The following is a 21,759-nucleotide window of genomic DNA, read 5'->3' as shown; positions in this document are numbered from 1 at the left end:
CACGTAGGTAATTTTAGGTAACAGATAAGGCGGTAACAGGTAGCCTAGGTGCTAATTAAATTACATGGAAATGTCTTATGTCTGAAATAGCATTTGGCAGAAATACAAGAACAAAGAAAAGGATGGAACTTATGTTAGAATGAGATATAAAAGCAAGCTTAATAAAATAAGATTTATGGCATCAAATTAATTTAATGTTAAAAAATTAGCTCTTTACAGTAGGTATCATCTTTCCCTGAGTGTAAATATGATAGGAAAATATTATAATTAGAAACACTAAATAACTGCTCAGGATAAATTACCTCTGTAGAATTTAATATAAAAATGAGTAAAAGTCATGGTAAACAGAAATTAGGGTGTACCAGGACAAATAAAGATCTTTCTTGTCACATGAAACCGATGTCTCACACACAAGACCCACTACTCTTCACATTTTTGTGTCTCAAAAAATTTAATAAAGTACAATTTTAATATGATAAAGCATCACAGGCCAGATCAAGAAGCAGAACGGACATTAAAAGAAACGAGTGAAACTGAGGGCTGCTCACGGGGACCACCTGCCCAGGGCCACACTTCTTGGCTTCTTCAGCACACCGACCTATTTCCATCAGTCCTCAGAACATCCTTCCTGGCTCCTCCCTCTCTGCCTCCCTGGCAAGCCTGTCTGCCCTCAGGGCCTCAGCAAGTCTCTCCCTGGCTTTTTTCACTTTCTGATGCTGTCTGCGGATATCTCCATAAGACACCGACTGTCTGCAAACTGACTGTGGGAGACGGAGACCTGCTCCTGGGATCATCTCCGCCCAGTCTGAAGACTGTGCAGCGGTGGGCTCGGCGCTGGTGTGGAGAGACCCAGCACCAACATGGCCCGGGGATTCACCAGGGCTATGAGGGGCAATTATTTTTAAAGTATTTGTAATATCGAAAGTACTTAAAAGTTCTCCTTCAGTGCTGCAGGCCTGGAGACCCTGCAGTCTCCTGTAAGCACAGACTTGCTGGGGCTTCTGCAAGGTCTCCTCCCATCGACGGCGCCTGACCCGATTTCCAGGATGGGAAGTTATTTTCCTGACGGGCCGCTTGAAAATGCAGCTGGTGAGTCTTATAGGAAGTTCACACCTTTCACGCTGTCTCCGCTTCCTCTTGGCTAAATGAACTTGTCTTTTCTTCTCTGAAGTCTGGGGCAACATGTTTCTTTTGAGTTTCCCCTTTAGAAACAAAATGAAAGGTGAAATTTGAATAAAATGGGGGAGGCCGACTGCCAGCCATAGAGAATGTTCTCAGCTCATTTGGATCTTCCAGCTTCCTCTCTACCTGGAGAAATGTGTCTCAACTTTCTCTGACTCATTCATTCCACATCCACGCCCTCTTCTAGGCCATCCCATCCATTTCCCGGGCTTCAAACACCATTAATGAACTAGAAATGCCCATTGAGTCAGCGCAGATCTGACTTCGACCCTGAGACCCAAATAGCCATCTGCCCACATCCACATCAGTAATAAATCAATGACTCAGCTCACAGCGAGCAGGTCCCAAGGTGAAACAACTAGTTGTCCAACTAATTCACCCCATCTCAGTGTCCCCTAAACTCACTTGTTGGTACTAATATCCTGTCTACCACTGAGTGTCATCCTGGACACCCTGCCACCCCACACTCACATGTCAGTGAACCATCCATCCACCCTCCTGAATCCACCTAAAACTTCTCAACTTTTCAGTAATTCTCGAGCACATTTCAGGTTTCCCACAAAATACCATTTCCAGAGTGACCTTTCCTCATCCAGCAATCAAAATTAATATCACATTCTCTCTGTGTTAATTTTAAAAATTTTAATTGTATGTATATTATCTATTTCTTTCATAGTATTTTTCTCACTAAATTGGATACTCCATGAGGAGAAGACTAATGTAGATTTTAATATTTCACACTGCTGTATTCATTTATTGCTTTGCCCTTAGACGGTGCTCAATATGTTTATTGAAAGGAAGTATTCGAACACAAAAAATACTTTCTAAGTTTTTCAAACAAATTCACTCTACTACAATTATACAATGATAAAATCTCTTTCCTGGTATACTTCAGTAAATTGTTACTGAAATTTCAAATCCTTTCTCTCTGTAATCCATTATAAGACTCTAGTCACAATAATCTGTTTAAAATGTAAACCTTATCAGTGCACCTTTCCTTTATAATCTCTCATTTCTGTCCGCAGAAGATATTTTTTCAAAGGGAAACCACACATCTCAGTTCATTTGTGTTGTCCTGCCATAAATGGTAACACCACCCCTTTCATTCTCCAACACGTCCCAGCTTGGAAGGGAAATTATTTGGTCCTCCAAGTGGCTCAGCAGTTAAGTTCGCATGTTCTGCTTCTGGGCAGCCCGGGGTTCACCGGTTCAGATCTGGGTGGGGACATGGCACCACTTAGCTAAAGCCATGATGTGGCAGGTGTCCCATGTATAAAGTAGAGGAAGATGACCATGGATGTTAGCTCTGGGTGAGTCTTCCCCAGCAAAAAGAGGAGGATTGGCAGTAGTTAGCTCAGGGCTAAACTTCCTCAAAAAAAGAAAAAAAAAACTAAGAACATTGTGGGTAAAGAATTTTCCAGAGAGGGGATTAATTGAAACAGTGCAGGCTGAATACTACTTCCATTCCTTGTGACGTTGTTTAAAAACAAAACAAAACAAGTCTCGAGACTATTATCCCAAGAAAGCTCCCTATACAAAAAACTAGAGTTCGTTGAACATGACTCAACAAACGTTAATGCCTAGGAAATAACTCTCCATAAGCTATCTTCCTGTTTGAAGAGCTATTTTCTGCTCACTTAAAGAGCTTCCACAGAAGAACAGAGCATACACATGGACACTCTTGCCGTCTGTGTGGATTCCACACTCACCAGAATAGGCTGGCTGGGCAACCAGGTGGATGCAGGTGTCTCCAGGGCTGCAGACTCGTCCTGCTGACCCCACTCCTGATGTGCAGACAGCTGTGGCTTGCTGGAGAATGCAGTGACTTCTGCCTCTGATTCCCCTTTTATGGGGGAAGGGAGTGGATAACCCAATCAGGGGACAGTCCAGAGGAGACATCCTGTCTCTCATTGATGAGATTTGAGAGATTCCTAAGTCTTTATAGGGAAACATGAAAAGGCAGGGTTTTTGACACTGTCAGATACTGTTGGTAGATGACAACATTTAATAAACTTGTGTGTGGGGAGGTGGTATTTGCAGTTTCTATCCCCATTTTAATGTTTCCTTTTTCTCCCACTGTGAATACCTTCTATAAATATAGGAATGGAAGTTACTATGCACAAAACTTTCTCATGTTTTAAGAACAACAATGTTCTTATGTCAAAAATCAACATGTTTTAAAAGGAAAAAATTAGAGGCTGTGTAAATGTTTATCAATAAAAGAGTCTCCAACACATTTATTAAAAAGTTTATAGAATATATCACAAGCCCTTAAAAATAAATTATTTTGTGCATTTATGTTTCACCTAATTACCAATCTAAATTTGAAATTATTTCAACCATCTTACACTTTTCCTTCCCTTTGACCTCAATAATTAATGTTTCTTTTTTTTTTTTTTTTTTGAGGAAGATTAGCCCTGAGCTAACTACTGCCAGTCCTCCTCTTTTTTTGCTGAGGAAGCCTGGCCCTGAGCCAACATCGTGCCCATCTTCCTCTACTCTTTATACATGGGATGCCTACCACAGCATGGCTTGCCAAGTGGTGCCATGTCTGCACCCGGGATCCAAACCAGCGAACCCTGGGCTGCCGAGAAGCGGAACATGTGAACTTAACCACTGCGCCACCGGACCAGCCCTAGTTAATGTTTCTTTACTCTCTTTACTTCTCTGACTTTGATTTAATAACTCTTTTATTATTCCAGTATTTCCTCTATAAACTCATTACTTACGATCATATAGAAATCTGTGTCTAATTGCGCTAATGGTTAAATCGTGAGTCCTTTACATAATGTAGTCTAATACAAATAATTACTTTAACCACCTCCCCCAAATGCTAATGTAAGTGAGCAAAAGTGAGGCCATCTTGTTATGTCAAATGGCCCCAGCCCCTCCTCTGTTTGACTACTTGCTGCTCTGCACATGCTCTAAACAATTCACATGCTCTCCTGATTTATGGCCTCTGCTTACCTATGTACTCCCTGATACCTTGAAAAATTAAAACTGTGGTCTACGAGTTTCCCTCTAGGAACAGACAGACCACAGGTGAGAAACACAGCTATAAGGGATCAATCCCAGCTGACAGACAGTGGAACAATGTGATGCCTGGAGCCCAACATCCCTGGACACCCTCCTCACTGCCCATTTCCCAACACAACTGCCTCAAGACTCTGTAATCCTTGAAGATGGGTTTTTGAGACATTAGTCACCCATCTTCGGATTGGCTGGATAATCTAATTAAACTTCCTTTCTGGAGCTCTAACTTGACGTGATTAAGTGCCTCAGCTGCAAGCAGAGCGAGCTCATTACCAGTATCACTAACACCTTAAATACTTTCCATTCTACTGATGACCTTCCTGACTTTTGTGTTACTATTGTCACACATTTTAATTCTACGTATATTTTAATCTCCATGAGAGATTTCTAGAAATGCTCCATAAAACAAAATTCCTTTGCATTTATTTATAAATTATCCTTTCCTTTCTTCTTCAGTCCTTCCTGCATTCCTGGTTTTCAATTTGGGATTATTTTCCTTCGGACTTCACTCACTCTAGTATTTTCTCTAATTCAAAACTGGTAACAATGCAAAGTTTCACTTTAAGATTTTCTAAGGCATCATTATTTGGTGCACTATTGCTGCTGGGTATAGAACTCTGGTTTGACATGAGATTGATTTTAGCGTCTTAAAAATTGTACTCTGTTTTTTCTTTTTTTTTTTTTTTGAGGAAGATTAGCCCTAAGCTAACTGCTGCCAATCCTCCTCTTTTCACTGAGGAAGACTGGCCCTGAGCTAACATCCATGCCCATCTTCCTCTACTTTATATTTGGGACGCCTACCACCACATGACGTGCCAAGTGGTGCCATGTCCGCACCTGGGATCCAAACCAGAGAACCCCGGGCTGCTGAAGCTGCACCACCAGGCTAGCCCCCAAAATTGTACTCTGTTAATGTCTACCTTATTTTACTTATGGCCAGAAATCACTAATTAGCCTTTTTTCTTGCTTATTTGTGCTTTATAGTACCTAAAATCCTTTACATTAACTTTGGTTTCTAGACCATAGTGTAGCTCATTGATATTTCAAGTGTATTCACTCTGCTTAGGGAATATTGAATTAATTGAATCTGTGGGTTGATGTCTTTCACCAACCTGGAACCTGCTTGTGTATTTTCACTTCTGATATCAATTCCTTCCCAGATTCTCTCTGCTCCCCTTTCAATTACATCACACGTGTCATATAATTCTACCCTAAATTTTCCAGCATTGTTGGCCCTGTGGTTTGGTTGGGAGATTTGCTCTTGAATTGTCTTCCATTTTAGAAACCAGCCTTTTGCTGGAATCAGTTCCTTCTTAATCACTTAAATTCTTAATTTCAGTTCTAACATAAACATCATACATAGCATTAATTTTTTAAAAAAGAGGTAGCAGACCAGTTTCACAACAAGGAGAAAATGATTTCCATTTGATACAATAAAGCTCACATAAATAGGAGAAAATTATGAATTGAATCTTCCTAAGACGTATGAGGAGCCAGTATGCATTAAAATTCATCACTAAGATAGAGCGGGTGGGAATCCTGAGTATGTTGTTCTTCCTACTGATGTGGACTACATTTTGAAATGATAATATTTAGATATTTTGGGTTAAATAAAAATGTTATAAAACCCAGTTTCATCTCTTTGTATTTACTTTCTTTAACGTGTATTCTAGGAAATTTGAAATGACATAGGTCACATTGCTAGATTTCTATTGTTCTTGGCTGGATAAAGCTATGATGTGATTGTTAATTTTAGGTGTTAACTTGAGGAGGCTAAATGATGCCCAGATAGCTGGTGAAGCATTATTTCTGGGTGTGTCCATAACGGTGTTTCTGGAAGAGATAAGCATTTGATTCTAGACTATGTAAAGAGACCCACCCTCAGCAGTGTGGTTGGGCGTCATCTACTCTGTTGAGGGATCAATAGAACAAAGAGGGAAAGAAAGGCTGACTCCACTCTCTCTCCCTGAGCTGGGACTTCCATTTGTTCCTGCCCTTGGAGATTGGAGATTCTGGGTCTCAGGCCTTCAGATTCAACTCAATTATATCACCCACTTTTCTGGTTCTCTAGCTTGCAGATGGCAGATCGTGGGACTCATCAGCCTCCTTGACCCTGTGAACCAATTCCTATAATAAATATCCATTTCCATGTTTATATCTATTCTATTGGTTCTGTTTCTCTAGAGAATGTGATTGATACACATGGAAAACTAACTCCATAGTAGATGCACAGGGAGGGATTTCCCAAGGCATAAGAGGCCCCCTCACCCGCCAGGAGGAAGCAAACCATCCCACCCTGGCAGCCTGCATGAGTACACACACACACAAACACAACTAACTTGAAAATATGCTCAGGCTCAAACTCTCTGCCTCATTGTTCATCACATCAGGAATTTCTACATGACATACTACAAATGTGTCCCTCTGTTTATCATCTCTTTCCTTCCACTAACGCTACATCAAACAGGGGATGTGAATCTGCTCAGTTTTTTTCTGGATCACAGGTTTTTTACGAGAGCTTTGCACATAGTAGGTGCTTGATAAATAAAATGGCCAAATAGTTTTCTCTCCACACTGGAAGATATCTGGGAATGAAAAGGGTAGGATTAGGAATTATGATAGGACAACAGGAAAAATATCTGCTTAGACAGAAACAGAGGATTTAAAAGTTAAGGTGAACTGATTGGGTTTGCATTTTAAACAGATCATTGTAAGTAGAATCTCATGATTGGATTATGGAGAGATAGGATTTGGAATATTGAGCTGGAATTGTTAATTTATTGCTGTACACCCATCAAAAGATGCTATCTTTGCATAACGTAGTTAAGTGGATGGGTTTAAAATATTTCAGGAAATGAAGTTTTAGTATTTGAATTAGATGGATAGATGACAGATAGATATGATATCTGAGCTCTTTTTGTGTGCAAAGCCATATGTGAACACTGGTGAGGGAAACATCTGAAAAATCCATATTAGTCTTGCCATCATACGCTATCCAGTTTAATGTGAAGGAACTAAACATTGAAAGAAATAGACAATGTACATATAAGGAAAATAGAAAAAAAATATCAACAAAGAAGAAAAAGGGAGTTTCATAAATTAGGTTGCTAGAGCAGGAGAGTTCACTGTGTGGGAATGATATTTTGTGTGAGATCTGACAGGTGATTCGAAATAATTCAAAAGTGGAGAAATCTGTAGGTGGATTCAGGAGGGTGGATGGATGTTCATTATGAGTGTGCAGTGACAGTGTGTCCAGAATGACACTCAGTGATAGACAGAATATTAGCACAAACAAGTGAGTTTGGGAACTCTGAGAGAGAAGTGAATTATTGGGGCAAGTGGTTTGTTTGACTTGGGACTTGGTCATTGTGAGGTGAGTCATCACTGGTGTGCTGATGTATGGGGACATCAGTGAGGCCACCTTGTCACACGACATAATCCTTTCCTGGTTAAATCCCTTCTAGCAGGTGATCAGTATAAACTGCTGCATGCTTTCATAACTTGCTGGCTCTGATCCTGTGCACATACCCCTGCTGAGGTGCTCTGATAGCTTTGTTCTTAACTATTTTGATGAATCTTCCCAAGGAATAAGAAGGCCTCCAGGAAGAAAGATCACCTGTGGGATCATCATCACTGACGGAAGAGACAGAAGGAAAGAACGATGAGAGATCCCACAGTCTGCTGTCATGTACATTTCTAAACCCCCTCCTTACTGCCCATTTTCCCTATATAACTGCCTCAAGATTCTGTAATCCTCAAAGATGGGTTTTGGGGACATTAGTCACCCGTCTTCTGATTTGCCAGCTGATCTGATCTAAACTTCCTTTCTTGATCCCTAACTCATTGTGATTAATTGGCTCAGATGCTGGTGAGCAGAGTGAGCCCATTACTCAGTAGCAGTGAGTGGGCAGGTAGATATTTGGGTCTGGGGGTCAGAGTCACTTCTCTGCTGAAGCTTTGAACATTTTCAGTTCATTAGCGGTATTTGAATCCAGGGGAAAAGACGGGATTGCCCAGTAGAAGGGCGCAGGTGGAGAACAGATAGCACGGCAGGGCTCACTTCTGGGAAGACTCAGTCAATGTGGGTTGGTCATGTAGGGGAGGCAGACATATCCTCTACCCTCTGGGTCCTTCTGGCTGGGCTACAAATTCAATTCACATGAGACAAATAACAGGAGAAAATCAAATAAAACTTTATAACATGTATACATGGGAGACACTTGGGAAAAGTGAGTAACTGGTCAAAATGATGGGGGCTCTCATCTTAAACACCAGCTTCAGCTAAAGACAATGGAAGATATTGAGGGTAGTGGTTTGGGACTTCAAGGGGGTGGAAGGCAATTTACATGGAGACGGAAATGCAAATGGGCCAACTACAGACAATGTGACCTGAGAGACTCTTTACATTACATTACAGTTAGCTTGTGGTATTAGCTCCTTCCTGGAACAGGCCCTTCTCTTTTAAATTTTTTCAGGCAGGTGTGTGTGTGTGGGGGGGGTGTCAAAGTTTCTTTCAGAGTCTTTTGTTATTAAAAATAATCAAGCCAAAGAGACACATTTTAGGGCGACCAACTCTGATTCTCCACAGTCATACATAGAAGCCAGGAAGTGGCTTAGGAAGTTTGGATCAGGATCAGGACGGAGTAGGCTGGATCCCAAGAAAAACGGTCACTCTAAAGTTAGTTGAAGTCCACAATGTCACATGCCACTGCAGGGCACGTCAGAGAACAATGAAAAGTTCACGTTGGATTAGTAAGAAACATGACTTTTGAGTTCAGCAAGAGAAGCATCCACAGAATGGGGTTATGGGATCAGGTGGGCACTGTAGAAACAGAGGCCTTGGGATGTATGCAAACTTTTCACAGTGAGTCCTGGCAGGAGGAGGAGAGGGAAGGCATGCGGGTGAGGAGTCCTAGGAAATGTTCTATGAGGGATGGGTTTGTAGATGGCAGAGATCTGTGCATTTTTGAAACATGAAGGATGATTACGGTAGGGAAGTGATTGAAAGTACTGTGAATATTGACGGTATAAGGTCATTGAAATGGAAAGGATGAGATAAAAATCAGAATGGTTTCAGCTGAAAAAGAAAATTTGGCTCTCAAAATAGAAAAGATGTGATAAATGAATTCCTTAGAAGGAATATTTGTAGATCTGATGAAGAGAGAGTGAAATAGCTCTTCTGTGGTGGTTAACAATTTATCCGTGAAATATAAAGTAGATCAGGAGAAAATAGAGTTTTATGGAATTCAAGAAACAGAAAGAGATTAACAACATTCAGGAAGCATTAGTGAATGCACATAGGCCCACTGGTTGCTCTTGATTCTCTGTTGGGATCCAGACTCCTCGTGTGCTCTCTCTTCAGTGGTGATGCTCAGTGCAGGTGTCAATGTGGCATGGCAGGTATTTGGAATTATCCAAAGTCAGAGGCTGGCAGGGTAGATGTGATGGGAGTAAGGAATGTGGGAGCATAGTCAGTGGATCGTTGAAATGATGGACCACAAATCCAAGATTAATAGGGAAGAGTAGGAGGAGAAAAGGAAGAGAGGCTTGAGAAGATATTCCTACTGGAGTCATCTATTTTCGGAAGGATGGTTATTTAGAGTGGAGTTCTTTGTGTAAAACCATAAAATGTGGAAATCTGTAGTGGGAATGTGGTGTTTCTGAGTTACTGCCTTGTGAGCATGAGAATTTTGGGTGAAGATAGGATCTGGGTGTAGAAGTCAGTATCTAAGGGTGGAATAGTGCATGATTTCATTAGAGATGGGACAGCATAACGAGCTGTCGAGTCCTTGGATCCCTGTGTCCCAATAATGGTGGTTGTGGGGTGACAGCATATTTGTAGTTGACAACGACAGAGAAGGGAAGACAGTAACATCCTGAAGAAAGACGGAGGAGAGAAGTTAGTCTGGAGTTGGCCCTGGATAATGACCTTGAACTTCCTATCCTGGTCTCATATCAGCTTGGTGTTGTCCCAGAATCCCATTCTCAACATGTGGTGCCTGTACCAGCAGCATCAACACCACCAGGGAACCTTTTAGAAATGAAACTTTTCCATCCCTACCCCAGATCTACCTGGGTTAAGGTCCAGCAATGTGAGTTTTAAAAACCATCCAGACAATTGTGATGCACAGTATGATTTGAGATACATTCTCTAGGGAGAAAAGGAGGATGGAATATCCAAATGAGCTGAGAACATTCTCCATGGATGGTAGTCTTCATCACCCACTTTGTTCAAATTTAACATTTCATTTTGTTTTGAAAGAGAAAGCTCAGAAACTAGGACCCAACTTCCCAATGGAAAGAGAGACCATGAAACCAAAATCAAGCAGAAACCTGCAGCTGTGTACACCCTGAAGGCTGAGCAGCAGCATGTTCCAGAGCCCAGGTACTAGGATAACTTCCCATCCTGGCCGTGAGGTCAGGGGCCGTCAGTGGGAGGAGACCTCGGAGAAGCCCCAGTGAGTCTATAGAGAGGAGAGACTGCAGGGCCTCCAGGCTGGCAGCAGCAAAGGAGAACTCTTAAGTCCTTTCGATTCACAAATGCCGTAAAAACAGTACATTGTGTGTCCCAGAGATTCCCTGGGCCATGGGTGGAGCTGAGGGATCTGCACACCAGCCCTAGCCCACTCCTGACCAGTGTCCATATTGGGCAGAGATGAGTCCAGGAACGGGTCTGGGTCCCTCACAGCCCCTCTGCAGACAGTGGGCAACTTCTGGAGGTATCAGGAGAGAGATGCAGAAAGGGAAGAAAAGCATGGGAGAGACTGATTGTTGGCTTGAGAACAGAGGAGATTGCCAGGGAGGCAGAGAGAATCAGGAGCCAAGAAAACACAATGAGGAAAGCGATATTGGTGCTGGAGAAAAGGAGAGTGGTGCAGTGAGAAATCCAGCAGGAGACAGCCTTGACCCTCACAGCATCTCTTTGTAACATCCATCATGATCCTTACCTTTCATGGGAAACCTAAATTTTTACTTACCACAATTTTTTCCTTTTTATATTAAAATAAAAAGGATAATCAAAGCTGAGGAATTAGTATTTTGAACTTATTTACTCCTTCTCGTACTTACACTCAATGAAGAGATGATACCTGTTCAGATGAGATTCATCTTTTAATGTATATTAATTCTAATGCCATAAATTATTTTTATGATTTTGCATCTAATTTTAACATAAAATTCATTCTTTCTCTTGTCACATGTTAATTCAAACATAGGTAACTTCTATACTATAAAATAAGTACCTCCGATTTGTTCCCTGGCAAACTTGCGTAGCTTTGATTTTGGAATCTTAGTGATGACCATACCCCATGGGGCATTATTTTCCACTTAGAGAACCTTGGCAGCTGGCTCAGTGCCTTCCTTCCCACAGTAGATCCAGAGTTGTGGAAGGCATTCACCTCGCCCACAGCACAGAGCATATAGTAATTACTCCGTAAACATGTGATAAAGGAATAATCTCTGGCATCATCAGGCCATTCACAGAAGCCAGACTGAGAGAGAGCTTCTCTAGGTCAAGAAGGAGAAGGATTCCTTCATATTTTCAGTGTTTTCATTTTTAATATTGTAGTGTGAACAGCGATTATACTTTTTCTTAAAATGGTCTTCTGAAAGTTTTCAAAAGTCTCCAAATTTCAGAGAAGAGAAAAATCAACCTCTGTGAACCCGTCACTTGCCTCAAAGCTTGTCAATTCATAACCCATCAGGCTTTGTTTATCCTCACTCCCACTGCCCCAGAATTAGCCAGCTGTCGATGCTGGGAGCACCTCCTTTTGGGTGTAAATAGATCCATTTCTCTTACAGAAGAGATTTTTAGAACACAAACACAACAAAGTTATCACACACAAAAATAAAAATGTCATTCCTATAATCAACTATGTAGTCAGTATCCAAAGTCTCCTAGGTTTCTCTAGCTTGTTTCTTGGTTTTACATTTTATTTGAGACAGGATCTTAAGAAAACCCTTCCTTTGCAATTGGTTGACCTGTTTCTGAAGTCACTTTTCATCTCTGTAGTCCATGCATCTTGGGCATTGGGTGGGATATGTATGTGTTTATGTGTCTACACCAATAATGTGAACTCTTTCTTTCCTGGATGGCTGTGGGAAGCAGGATTTATACTCGGCTTCTGGCTGAACTGAAAAGGGCTCCCTGGGTGACACTAGCAGCCTTCAGAAAGGAAGAGGAAGGGGTTCCAAGGAATGCATGTGGCCCTTGTCTTAAAGGGTGTTTCCAGGGCATGATGTTCAAAATGCCAGGTGGTAACCCTGTAGCTCCTGGTCATGGGGTATGTTCTCAGGGTGAGCTCAGAGCAGCATCTCTTCACTAGCCATATGGGGACATTTCAGTATTTTGATTGGTGAGGTTGTGTGTGGGCCCACGTTCAGCAGTTTGGTGGCATTCCCCTGCTGGACCCCATCCCTGCTCCTCTCATGCCTCATCTTTCAAAACTCCCAACAGGAAACTTTGCCATCCCCATAACACATAACCACATAACCACAGCACAAGACTGGAGAAAAAGAACACAGCCATCCTGGGGGCTACATGCTGTATAGGATCAGGGCCAGCTGGCCCTTTAGTTCAAGTTGGTAACAACACGACTGAGAGTGTAAATTAGTGATTGTTCGAGACCATGAACCTCAGAACCACGTGCGCTGAGACGTCACCCTGGGCAGCTAGGGAGAGTGTGGGTCATGCAGCGGCCAGGATGAAGGTCCATTTTCCAGGCAAACCAGAGCTCACGGCTGATCCATCAGGCCTGGCTAGGTAGGAATGGCCACGATGTACCTGACAGAGAGGCTGGGGCCTTAGGGAATTTCTGCCCAAAAAGAATTGTAGAAGGAAGTGAGGGATGCTGGAAATCTAGTTCACAGGGAGCAGTGACGCTTATGCAACAAAGCTCTGTTGTAGCTTTAAACGCTGCATCACAAATCTTTCCCTCTGGATAGGAAACAAGCAGGAAAAGGACTTCCAAGGTCATGGACCAGGATCCCAGGAGGAGTCCAATCCAGGTAAAGGGTGAACAGGGAGCCCCTAGAGGCGGCCTGCAGAGAGATGTCCTGCCTGCCCTTAGTCCGTCTGCAAATGGTCTTCCTCTGGCCTTGTCCTTTCCACGTGCAACACTTTAGCTTTTTACATTTTTTTCCCCATTTAGTGTTGATGCATTTCCAGAGATTGATTACAAAACTACGTCTTTCAGTAATTGATCAAAAGAAAGCTCCGCAAGAGAAGCAGAAAACATTCCGTCTCCCTCGAAAGCTGTAGAAAGGCAGCCACTGTCCCGGGGCAGAACATGGTGCTGGCAAGTGCCACCTGGAAGACACGCACATATCTGTGCTGGTTGCTCTGCTGGGAAAGTGCCTCCGGCCTCTAAATCCAGGGGCATCTGAGGGGCTGTCTCTGCTCCTGGCCCAGGGGAACCACACTGAAACGAACCTGTCCTCTGAGGAATGGGGACGTGGGAGGTCCTTAACTAGCCAGGGACAGGGGCTGGCCTTCCTCCCTTCTCTCACATACAATGAGCTGTGACCATGCACCAGTTCTTAATTCAAGGAGGAAGGTGAGGTTCTGTGTCTCATTTATATGAGCACAGGAGGTGAATGATACCACAACTCCCAGGCTGTAACAGAAACAGGAATTTAATAAACATTCAAATGGAACATTCAGTATTAAAGTGATAATATGCCTCCTCCCCAATAGGTCAATAGACACTGGGGTAGAGATGTCAGGGAGTTGGAGGGGGGTCATTCCCTCCCCATTCAGATTTGGGGGAAACCAGGAAAATCCTTACAATGTCCTCCTTCACATCAGGATGGGAAGAGCTGGTCTGGTGCACCCCAAGTGTCCCAGTCATGTCCCTGTGCCTGAAGAGTCTGAGCTTGTGGTAGTCTCCAGAGTGTGACAGTTCCCTGAGAAGGGCATGACAGCTGAATGGAAGAAAGAGGCTATTTTGGGGTCCCTCCCTGAGATTCATGGCCCACCTCCCTGCCGCCACTGCACTCTGTGCTCCAAACCCTGTGCTGAGTGCTCAGTGCATCCACAGCACCCCATTCATCCCTGACACTGAGGTACCATAAAGCATCACCCATTTCATAGCGGGCAACCGAGTCCCAGCAAGGAGAAGGGAGTGGCCCGTCACAGGACTGGTCAGCAGGGGAGCTGGGATCCAGGCACAGACTGAGCCCAAGGCTTTACTGAGCCCCTGGATTCAGTCCCTGCTGCTCCCGACACTCACTCAGCCCTGAACGTGACGATGGCCGGTTCTTCTTGGTCCTGAAGAAGCCTCGCATTTTGCTCACATTCAGGTATGGGGGCTCCTGTTTTTCAAATGTGTCCCTTTGGATCCTTGCATTTAAAGAAATCTCTGAGATAACCAAAAGGAAATGTCCATGCTCCCTGACTTATTTACTTAAAGAAAAAAATATTGTGTTCAAGTTGTTGAGCAGTATTGAAATGTTGGTGAAAATACTCAATCTATGAGGCTACCCTAAAGCCCGGAGAGGTGTTGTCCCGCTCTGCTGGCCATGAGAAGTAGGTAGAAGTCACTGGGGGGACATCATCTGGCTTGTTCGCCTCACCTGTTTCCTGTTCATCTCACACATTCTTTCTCTCCAAAGTGGACTCAAGGCCTGGAGTTGGAAGACCTGTATTTTGATCATGATGACAAAAACCACAGTGCAGCAAAAAAATCGCAGTGCTATATGCTGCCTGAAAGCCTCTGATTTGCTGTATCAGCTCTGGACTGCTTATTCCTAGACTTCTCCATACGTGATTAAAGGTAACCTCCAACTGGTTGAAGCCAAAGGTTTTTTTGGTTTGTTTTGAGGTCTGTTAATGTCCAGCTGAATGCAGTATCTAGCTGGTAAATGTATTTGTTAGTCAAATTTTATAAATGCTCCCTATTTCTTTGAAAACAATGTGTATTCACCAAAGTTCGGTTATAGAGTCTGTGCCCATTAATTCAAGCTAATTGTGTTTTGGGATGCACTGTGTACGTTAAGGTTGTTTTCTCAAACTAATTTAGTGATGGGTGTATATTGAAGTCTTCCTATAGTTATGGATTAACAAATTATTATTTGTAATTCTGTCATTTTTCTTTATATATTTGGATGTAACATAACTAAGTACATACAGGATCAGGTATTTTCTTGTGAATTATTCCTTTTATGTATGGGCCATATTTTTTCATAGCAAAGTATTTCCATACATTAATAAATGATCAAACATTTATAAAGGCTTTCACATATGCCAGGCACTCTTCTAACTGCCTTATGAATATTAATTTACTGAGTAGTCAATATAAGCTTAAGAAGTATGTTCTATTAATGTCCCCATTTTACAGATGAGAAAACTGGCATGGTACATTTATGATACTTGACCAAGCTCACTGGCTAGTAAATATTGGAGCCCAGATACGAACCCAAACAGTCAGCACTCATCCACCAGCCTATTTATTGACTATATTTTATATGCCAGACACTGAGACAGTGGTGTCTATAGCGATGAGTGAAGCTCCAGTTTTGCTATTAAAGCACTTACATTCTAATAGGGAAAGACAGATTATAGAAAAATCAAGAAAATATGTTATTATAAGTGTCATACAGAAAATATAAACATTCTAAGATAGTGAAGGTGGATTGAGATTTGTCTTTTTATATAGAATAGGAATGGAAAGCCTCAGAGTTATAGGGCACTTGAACGGAGATCTTCATGAGTTGGGACAGTGAGTCATATGAATTTCTGTGGCAAGAGCACTCTTAGCGTGCAAAGGCCCACAACACAGAGGCCAGTGTGACTGGAGAAGATCACATTGGGGATAGTGAGGGAGTGGTAGAAGCTGATGTGGTCAGAGACTTGGTGGGTCCTGATCTTTTTGGGTTTTATGGGTCACCATTAGGACTTTTCCTTTTCCTTTCAATGAGTCGGCATACCAGTCAGAGTCCCAGCAGGAAACACTAGACACACTCAGACTAGGATTATTCAAGTAGAGTTTTCATAGAAGGCCTGAGAGTTGTGGACAGCATGGAGGAAAACCACAAAAGGTGGTTGGTACTTGGTAAGCTGGTAAGGCCAGGGCTCTCTTAACACTCCTAAGCCTGAAGGGGCAAGGAGAGGGAATAATAATTGAAATCCAGGGACAAGAGAGAACAGAATTGCATTCCAGGAGCTGAGAGGCAGTCAGGGTTAGTATCAGCCCCAGGTTCTCCTGCAAGAAATAGCCAAGGACAGACATCAATCTCTTTCATCCTTCTGATTTCATGTCCAGGCTCCCCCTTGACCAAACTAAGCCGAAAGCCATAAGGCAAGGAACCCCATTGATGTAGTTCATCTTGACTAACCCTCCTGGGTGCAGCAAGAGAGAGAAGTTGGACAAATGGATGATGTCCAGAATGGTTCACGCCTTTTGTTTCTGAGCATCTACTCTTGTCAGTTACCTGGGTGGAAAGTTCGTATCCTTGCCCAGGAATTCCATCAGCTACTGCACCATCCTGGGTGCTGTCAAACCATTGATACTCCCATGTGTAGTCTAATATAGTTGCCTCCAGAAGTGTTCTTCATGTAAGATGGGTTGTGGGGTTCCTGGGAGGAAAGTGCCAACAGTAATTAACCTGAAGGTCCTGTTTCCCGGAGGTGGAGACTTTCTCCAGGAGGCAATGTGAGGTCCCATGGAACTTTATGACTGCTAATGAGGCCAGCACAACAAAAGAAGTCACTATGGCACGTGGCATGGGTAATTCATCCAGACGTTGTGGGACTTCTGGTATTCAGTGAGGGCAGGGAAGACATTTGGCACTCAGGTAACCCATTGGGATGTCTTGATATTCTTTCTCCAATTCTGTTCATAATTAAATGCAGCAGCTGTATTCTAAAAAGGACATGGTGACCAGGTGTTCAGACTCCTCAGGGATGAGGATCTGGATCATTCTGCCATGTAAGCCACCAGGACCAGCAGAGGTGCTAGGCAAGGCTGAGGGGAATCTAAATGGGACAGTAGGAGGAGTGGGATGGTAGGTGTCAGTTACAGCACCAACAAAAGCTGCTGTCAAGAGCTGTCTCTAATTTGTCCCACTGATCTTCATCCCGTAAGTTTCCCCAGTCAACATGACCAACCAGAATCCTGTGTGCACTTACTTTAAGAAGCAAGTGCATCTGAGTGGCATCAATGGTGGACCATAACGGGGACAGTGGTATATTTCCCAGATTCTTATTTTGGGACTAAGTCACTTATTCTTGTAGCTGCTGGAAGTGTTCTAAAGGCTGACGCCGCCATCCTCTCTGGGAATTCCCTTGTGCCAAAGGAATGTGCCACACCTAACATTTTGACCTCTCCCAATGGCAGCCCATTTCCAATGACTGGTTCATGTGGGGAGTATAAAGGCCCAATTTCTTCGCCTCAATTTGAGACAGCGTTGCAGTTCCGTATGGGATCAATTATTGTCTCCATTTTGAACCTTTCACAGATCAGTCTCTTAGTCTGTCCAACCTCAGTTCTCTCCTTTAGAGATGGTTACCTCAAGCAAGTGACAAACTTTTTGTGCCAAAGCTGCTTCACCAGTAAAATGGGAACAATGAGAGTGCCTACTTCACAGACTTGTAGTAAGGATTCAATTAGCTAATATACGTAAAGCACTTCTGAGACTTCCTGGTATATAGGAAACATATATTTCATCTTTTATAATGAATTAAAGTTCATTGTAGGATTGTACTGAGCAAAATAAGACACACAAAAAAGTAAATATTATGTGATTCTATTTGTATGAATTTCAAGAACAGGCAAAAAATAATTTGTGAAAGGAGAAAAATCTTAGTGTTTGCATCTAAACTCAGATTGTGGGGAAGAGGTGAGGCAGGCGTGCGGATTGACTGAGCAGGGATGTGGAGAAACTTTATGGGGTGAGGAGAATGTTCTATATCTTGACAGGAGTATAGGTTACATGGGTGTATGCATTTGTCAAAACATTGAATTCCACACTTAACATCTATACATTGCATTGCATGTAACTTATACCTCAATTTAAATCAGATTCATTTTGCTGAGTAAAAGAAGCCAGAGACCAAAAGCCATTTATTGTATGATTCCATTGTATTGCATTTTGGAAGAGGTAAAACTGTAGGGAAGGACAATGAATCACAAAGGAATTTGGGAGTGATGGAATTGTTCAATCATGACTGTGTTCGTATGTGTATCATGTTCAGTCATGACCACGTTGAAAGATACACAACTCTATTAATTTGCCAAAATGCATAGCCTTGTGCACTACAAAGAGTAAATATTACTGTAGGTTAAAAACAATAATAATCCAGTGGTAGCAGATGTAAGGTAAAATGGCATACAAACTGTAACAAATGAACCTAACTGTATTACAAATGAAATAACGTAACCACAATGAAGGGAGTGAGAAGGAAACCAAATTTACTTTGGAAAACTGTGTTTTGACCAGATACTATAAGGCTGGATACAAAAAGAACTGTCTCAAAATCCTGTACTCTAGCTCATAAATTTCTTAGAAGGGTATGGGTTAGCAGTTCTGAAACTACTTTATGTATATACTAGGGCTGAACAACTAAGTAAATGTATTGCAGATCATGAGAGCCAGTTTCTCACTGTCAAAGATGTTACAAATGAGGAAAGGGAGAAGGCTATAATGAACATGGGTATTGGATTGGAATTTGAGGCATCAGTATAAATTCATGGTTTTGATGGATAGATAGATAATGTGCATATATGAAGGATAGTATACATGTATTTCCAAGGTCTGTCAGCTCAGAAGGCCTAGAAGCAATGACACTCCAATAGCAATGAGAATACCTATCATCCACCAAGATCTTGATTTCTAAAATACTATTCTAAAGAAAAAGGAAAGAACCAGGGCTCTTTGGAGAAATGGTTGATTCCAGGGCTGGGGTAAGGAAAATATAACCTCATCGTGGAATATCTCTGAAGGATCTTTAGTGTAAAATAAATATCCACAAAGAAGAAGCCCCCCAAATCTGCCTAAAAATCCCCCTGAGGTCCTTGAATAACACCTAAGCTGTCCATGTGCAGGGGAAGACTCTAGGGGACTTTAGAAGAGAAAAGCTACTGAAAACTGAAGATTGTACAGAAATTTCAGAGATCACACGTGCCAGGAGGTGGTGGTTGGTCTTTTGACTTATCTGGAGTGGAATGATGTTAAGGAAAAAAAAAAAAGCCCTAGGTTTCAATTATGACCCTAGAAATGTCACACTCTGCGAGTCAGTACCATGCACTAAGAGTAAGGGCTAAATCTTAGAAGTCAGTGCCAAACTGAAATAAATCTGTCCTTTTAGAGTCTAAAACCTAGCCTTCAGAGACTCAGTGTGATCCATCAGTACTATAATTGCCTGCAGTAATGAAACCTAATCTTTAGAGGAAGGTGACATAATTAAGAGCCTCTACAAGGTACTGCTCGCAAGATCCACCACAGAAAACATTACTAGACACGCAGACCAGCAGGAAAATGGGCTCAATTATGAATATATAAACCAGCAGAAGCAGACCCAGGACAATCCAGATATTGGTGTTAGCAGACAAGGACTTCAAAATAACTATGAATAAAATGGAGGAAACATGGACAATTGTAGAAAATGGAAGACAAATCTCTAAAGCAACCAAAGAAATGGCACATTGTTTTCAAAGGAGCGATAATAAGACTAATAACTTTTCAAAAGAAACTCTGGAAGCCAGAAGACAATGACATCTGATATCCAAAGGATCAAATGAAAAAAAAAAAAACCCAAACACCTGCCAATCTAAAATACTATGACCTAGGAAAAATATTCTTTGAAACTACAGACAAAGATGTTTTCCAAAGGGGGTTTAAAAAAAAACAGAGCTGAAAGAATTAATCAACAGCAGAAATGAACTTAAAGAAACACTAAAGAGAGTTTTCAGGCTGAAGGAAAATAATTCCACGTGGAGACACATAATGTTAGGAATGATCAGCAAGAAAGAAAACATACATAAATATGATGAATATTGACTGTATAAAATAAGCCTGTATGCTTTTACAACTTTTATGTAAGTCTAAACGTTTTTAAACTAAAATGCTTTTAAAAACACATTGCACTGATCCTCCAAAACTAGAGATGATGGAAGCCACTGCAAGAGATCCTCCAGTCCACCCCCCAATACTAGAGATGCTGGGGGCCCAGCAAGTGGTGCTCACAATCTGCCTCTAACAGTAGGGGTGACAAGCCCTAGTGAGGGACCACCAGTTCCCTCCAAAACTAGACTCAACAGAACCTCAGATAGCAACTGTTATCCCTAAACACAGATGTTGCATCTGAAAAAGTAAGATCTTCATCCTCCCAAAACTAGGAATGATGGGACTCCAGCAAGCACCCCATAGTTACTTCCAATTCTAGAAATACCAGCAGCCCCATAAGTGACTCCCTGAGCTTCTCCTCAGCACTAGAGAATTGGGAGCCCCTGCCCAGTGACCCACCCAGTCTATGCCAACAAGACAGACAAGGGCAGACCCAGAAAGTGAGGCTTCTGATCTCCCCCAACGCTAGAAAAAAGGAGCGCTATAGAGACCCCTCCATCCCCCTGACTAGAGATAAGTGGAATCTCACGCAATTATCCCAGTCCTCTCCCCAAATTAGAGGCAATGGACCTCCATTCATTACCCATCCCTGCCACCCCAACACTTGAAATATGGGAGCCCCAGGCAAGCAGTAGCCCTCCAGTCTCCAAGCACCAGAGACAACAGGAACCCCAGCCTCATACAGCCCAGTTATCCCTAACATCATAAGGGCTCAAGTGATGCCCTGTATCCCTGCAAGATTAGAGATGTTGGAAACCCTACAAAGCAGCTTAAGATCCCTTACACGATAAGAAGAAAGCAGCTCTAACAAATGCCACGACATTCTCACCCAACACAAACCCTAGCCTGCCTCTCTTGACTCCCAAGACTAGATATAAGTATCCTCAGCAAAGAGTAACCCCAGTCTCCCCACCCCTGGAGACAAGCAGTGATGACAGAGTCTTAACAGGCAACCCACCAGGTTCACCAACACAGGTTTTAAACAGATCCCCAAGAACACTACATCTCATCCCATTATCAAAAAAAAAAAAAAAAAAAAGTTGATACAAGCATCAGCAAGCAGCACTCTCAACACAAATGAGGGGAGCCCACGGTGCAAGTCCCTCAAGTGTCTCCCAACAGGAGGTGACTTCCCCTGATATCGAACCTGAAGTGAGTTTGCTCACCCATCACACAGCAAGCCAATGTCTGACACCAGCTACAGTGCAAAAAAGGAGGAATTTTATTGCAAAGCACTGAGCAAGGAGGCTGGGCAGCTAAGCTGTAATTCCAAACTCCCAGAGACGCTGCAAGCAATGGTTTTTATTTGGGGTTTTAGGTGGGGAGGAGGAGCATATGGCCTTGAGAGCTCAAGTTCTAAGAATCCTCCACACACAACTATCTGTTCTATGTGTTGCACACGGTGGATTTTTAGTCTTTGACATCTAAAGTTTGCAATCAGTCATTTCAGCTTAATGTGCCTGCAAGATGCCTAGGCAGGGC

The 21,759-nt window shown here is 42.4% G+C and overlaps 1 protein-coding gene across 1 annotated transcript; it reads right to left on the bottom strand.

Moving 5' to 3' along the window:
* Positions 1-614: 614 nt before the first annotated feature.
* Positions 615-1,184, bottom strand: LOC106825760 (putative methyl-CpG-binding domain protein 3-like 3). The gene has a single exon (XM_014832734.3). The coding sequence runs from the start codon at positions 1,182-1,184 to the stop codon at positions 615-617; it is 570 nt and encodes a 189-aa protein (XP_014688220.3).
* Between the last annotated feature and the right edge of the window lie 20,575 nt (positions 1,185-21,759).

This window comes from Equus asinus, chromosome 20 (assembly GCF_041296235.1).
Source record: "Equus asinus isolate D_3611 breed Donkey chromosome 20, EquAss-T2T_v2, whole genome shotgun sequence".
Classification (NCBI taxonomy): Eukaryota; Metazoa; Chordata; class Mammalia; order Perissodactyla; family Equidae; genus Equus; species Equus asinus.
Note: the sequence above shows the minus strand (reverse complement) of the source record. Positions and strands in the feature narration are given on the sequence as shown.

What these genes read in the sequence shown, in the direction of transcription:
- LOC106825760 (XM_014832734.3), bottom strand. Translation starts at nt 1,184, where the DNA reads ATGTTGCCCCAGACTTCAGAGAAGAAAAGACAAGTTCATTTAGCCAAG.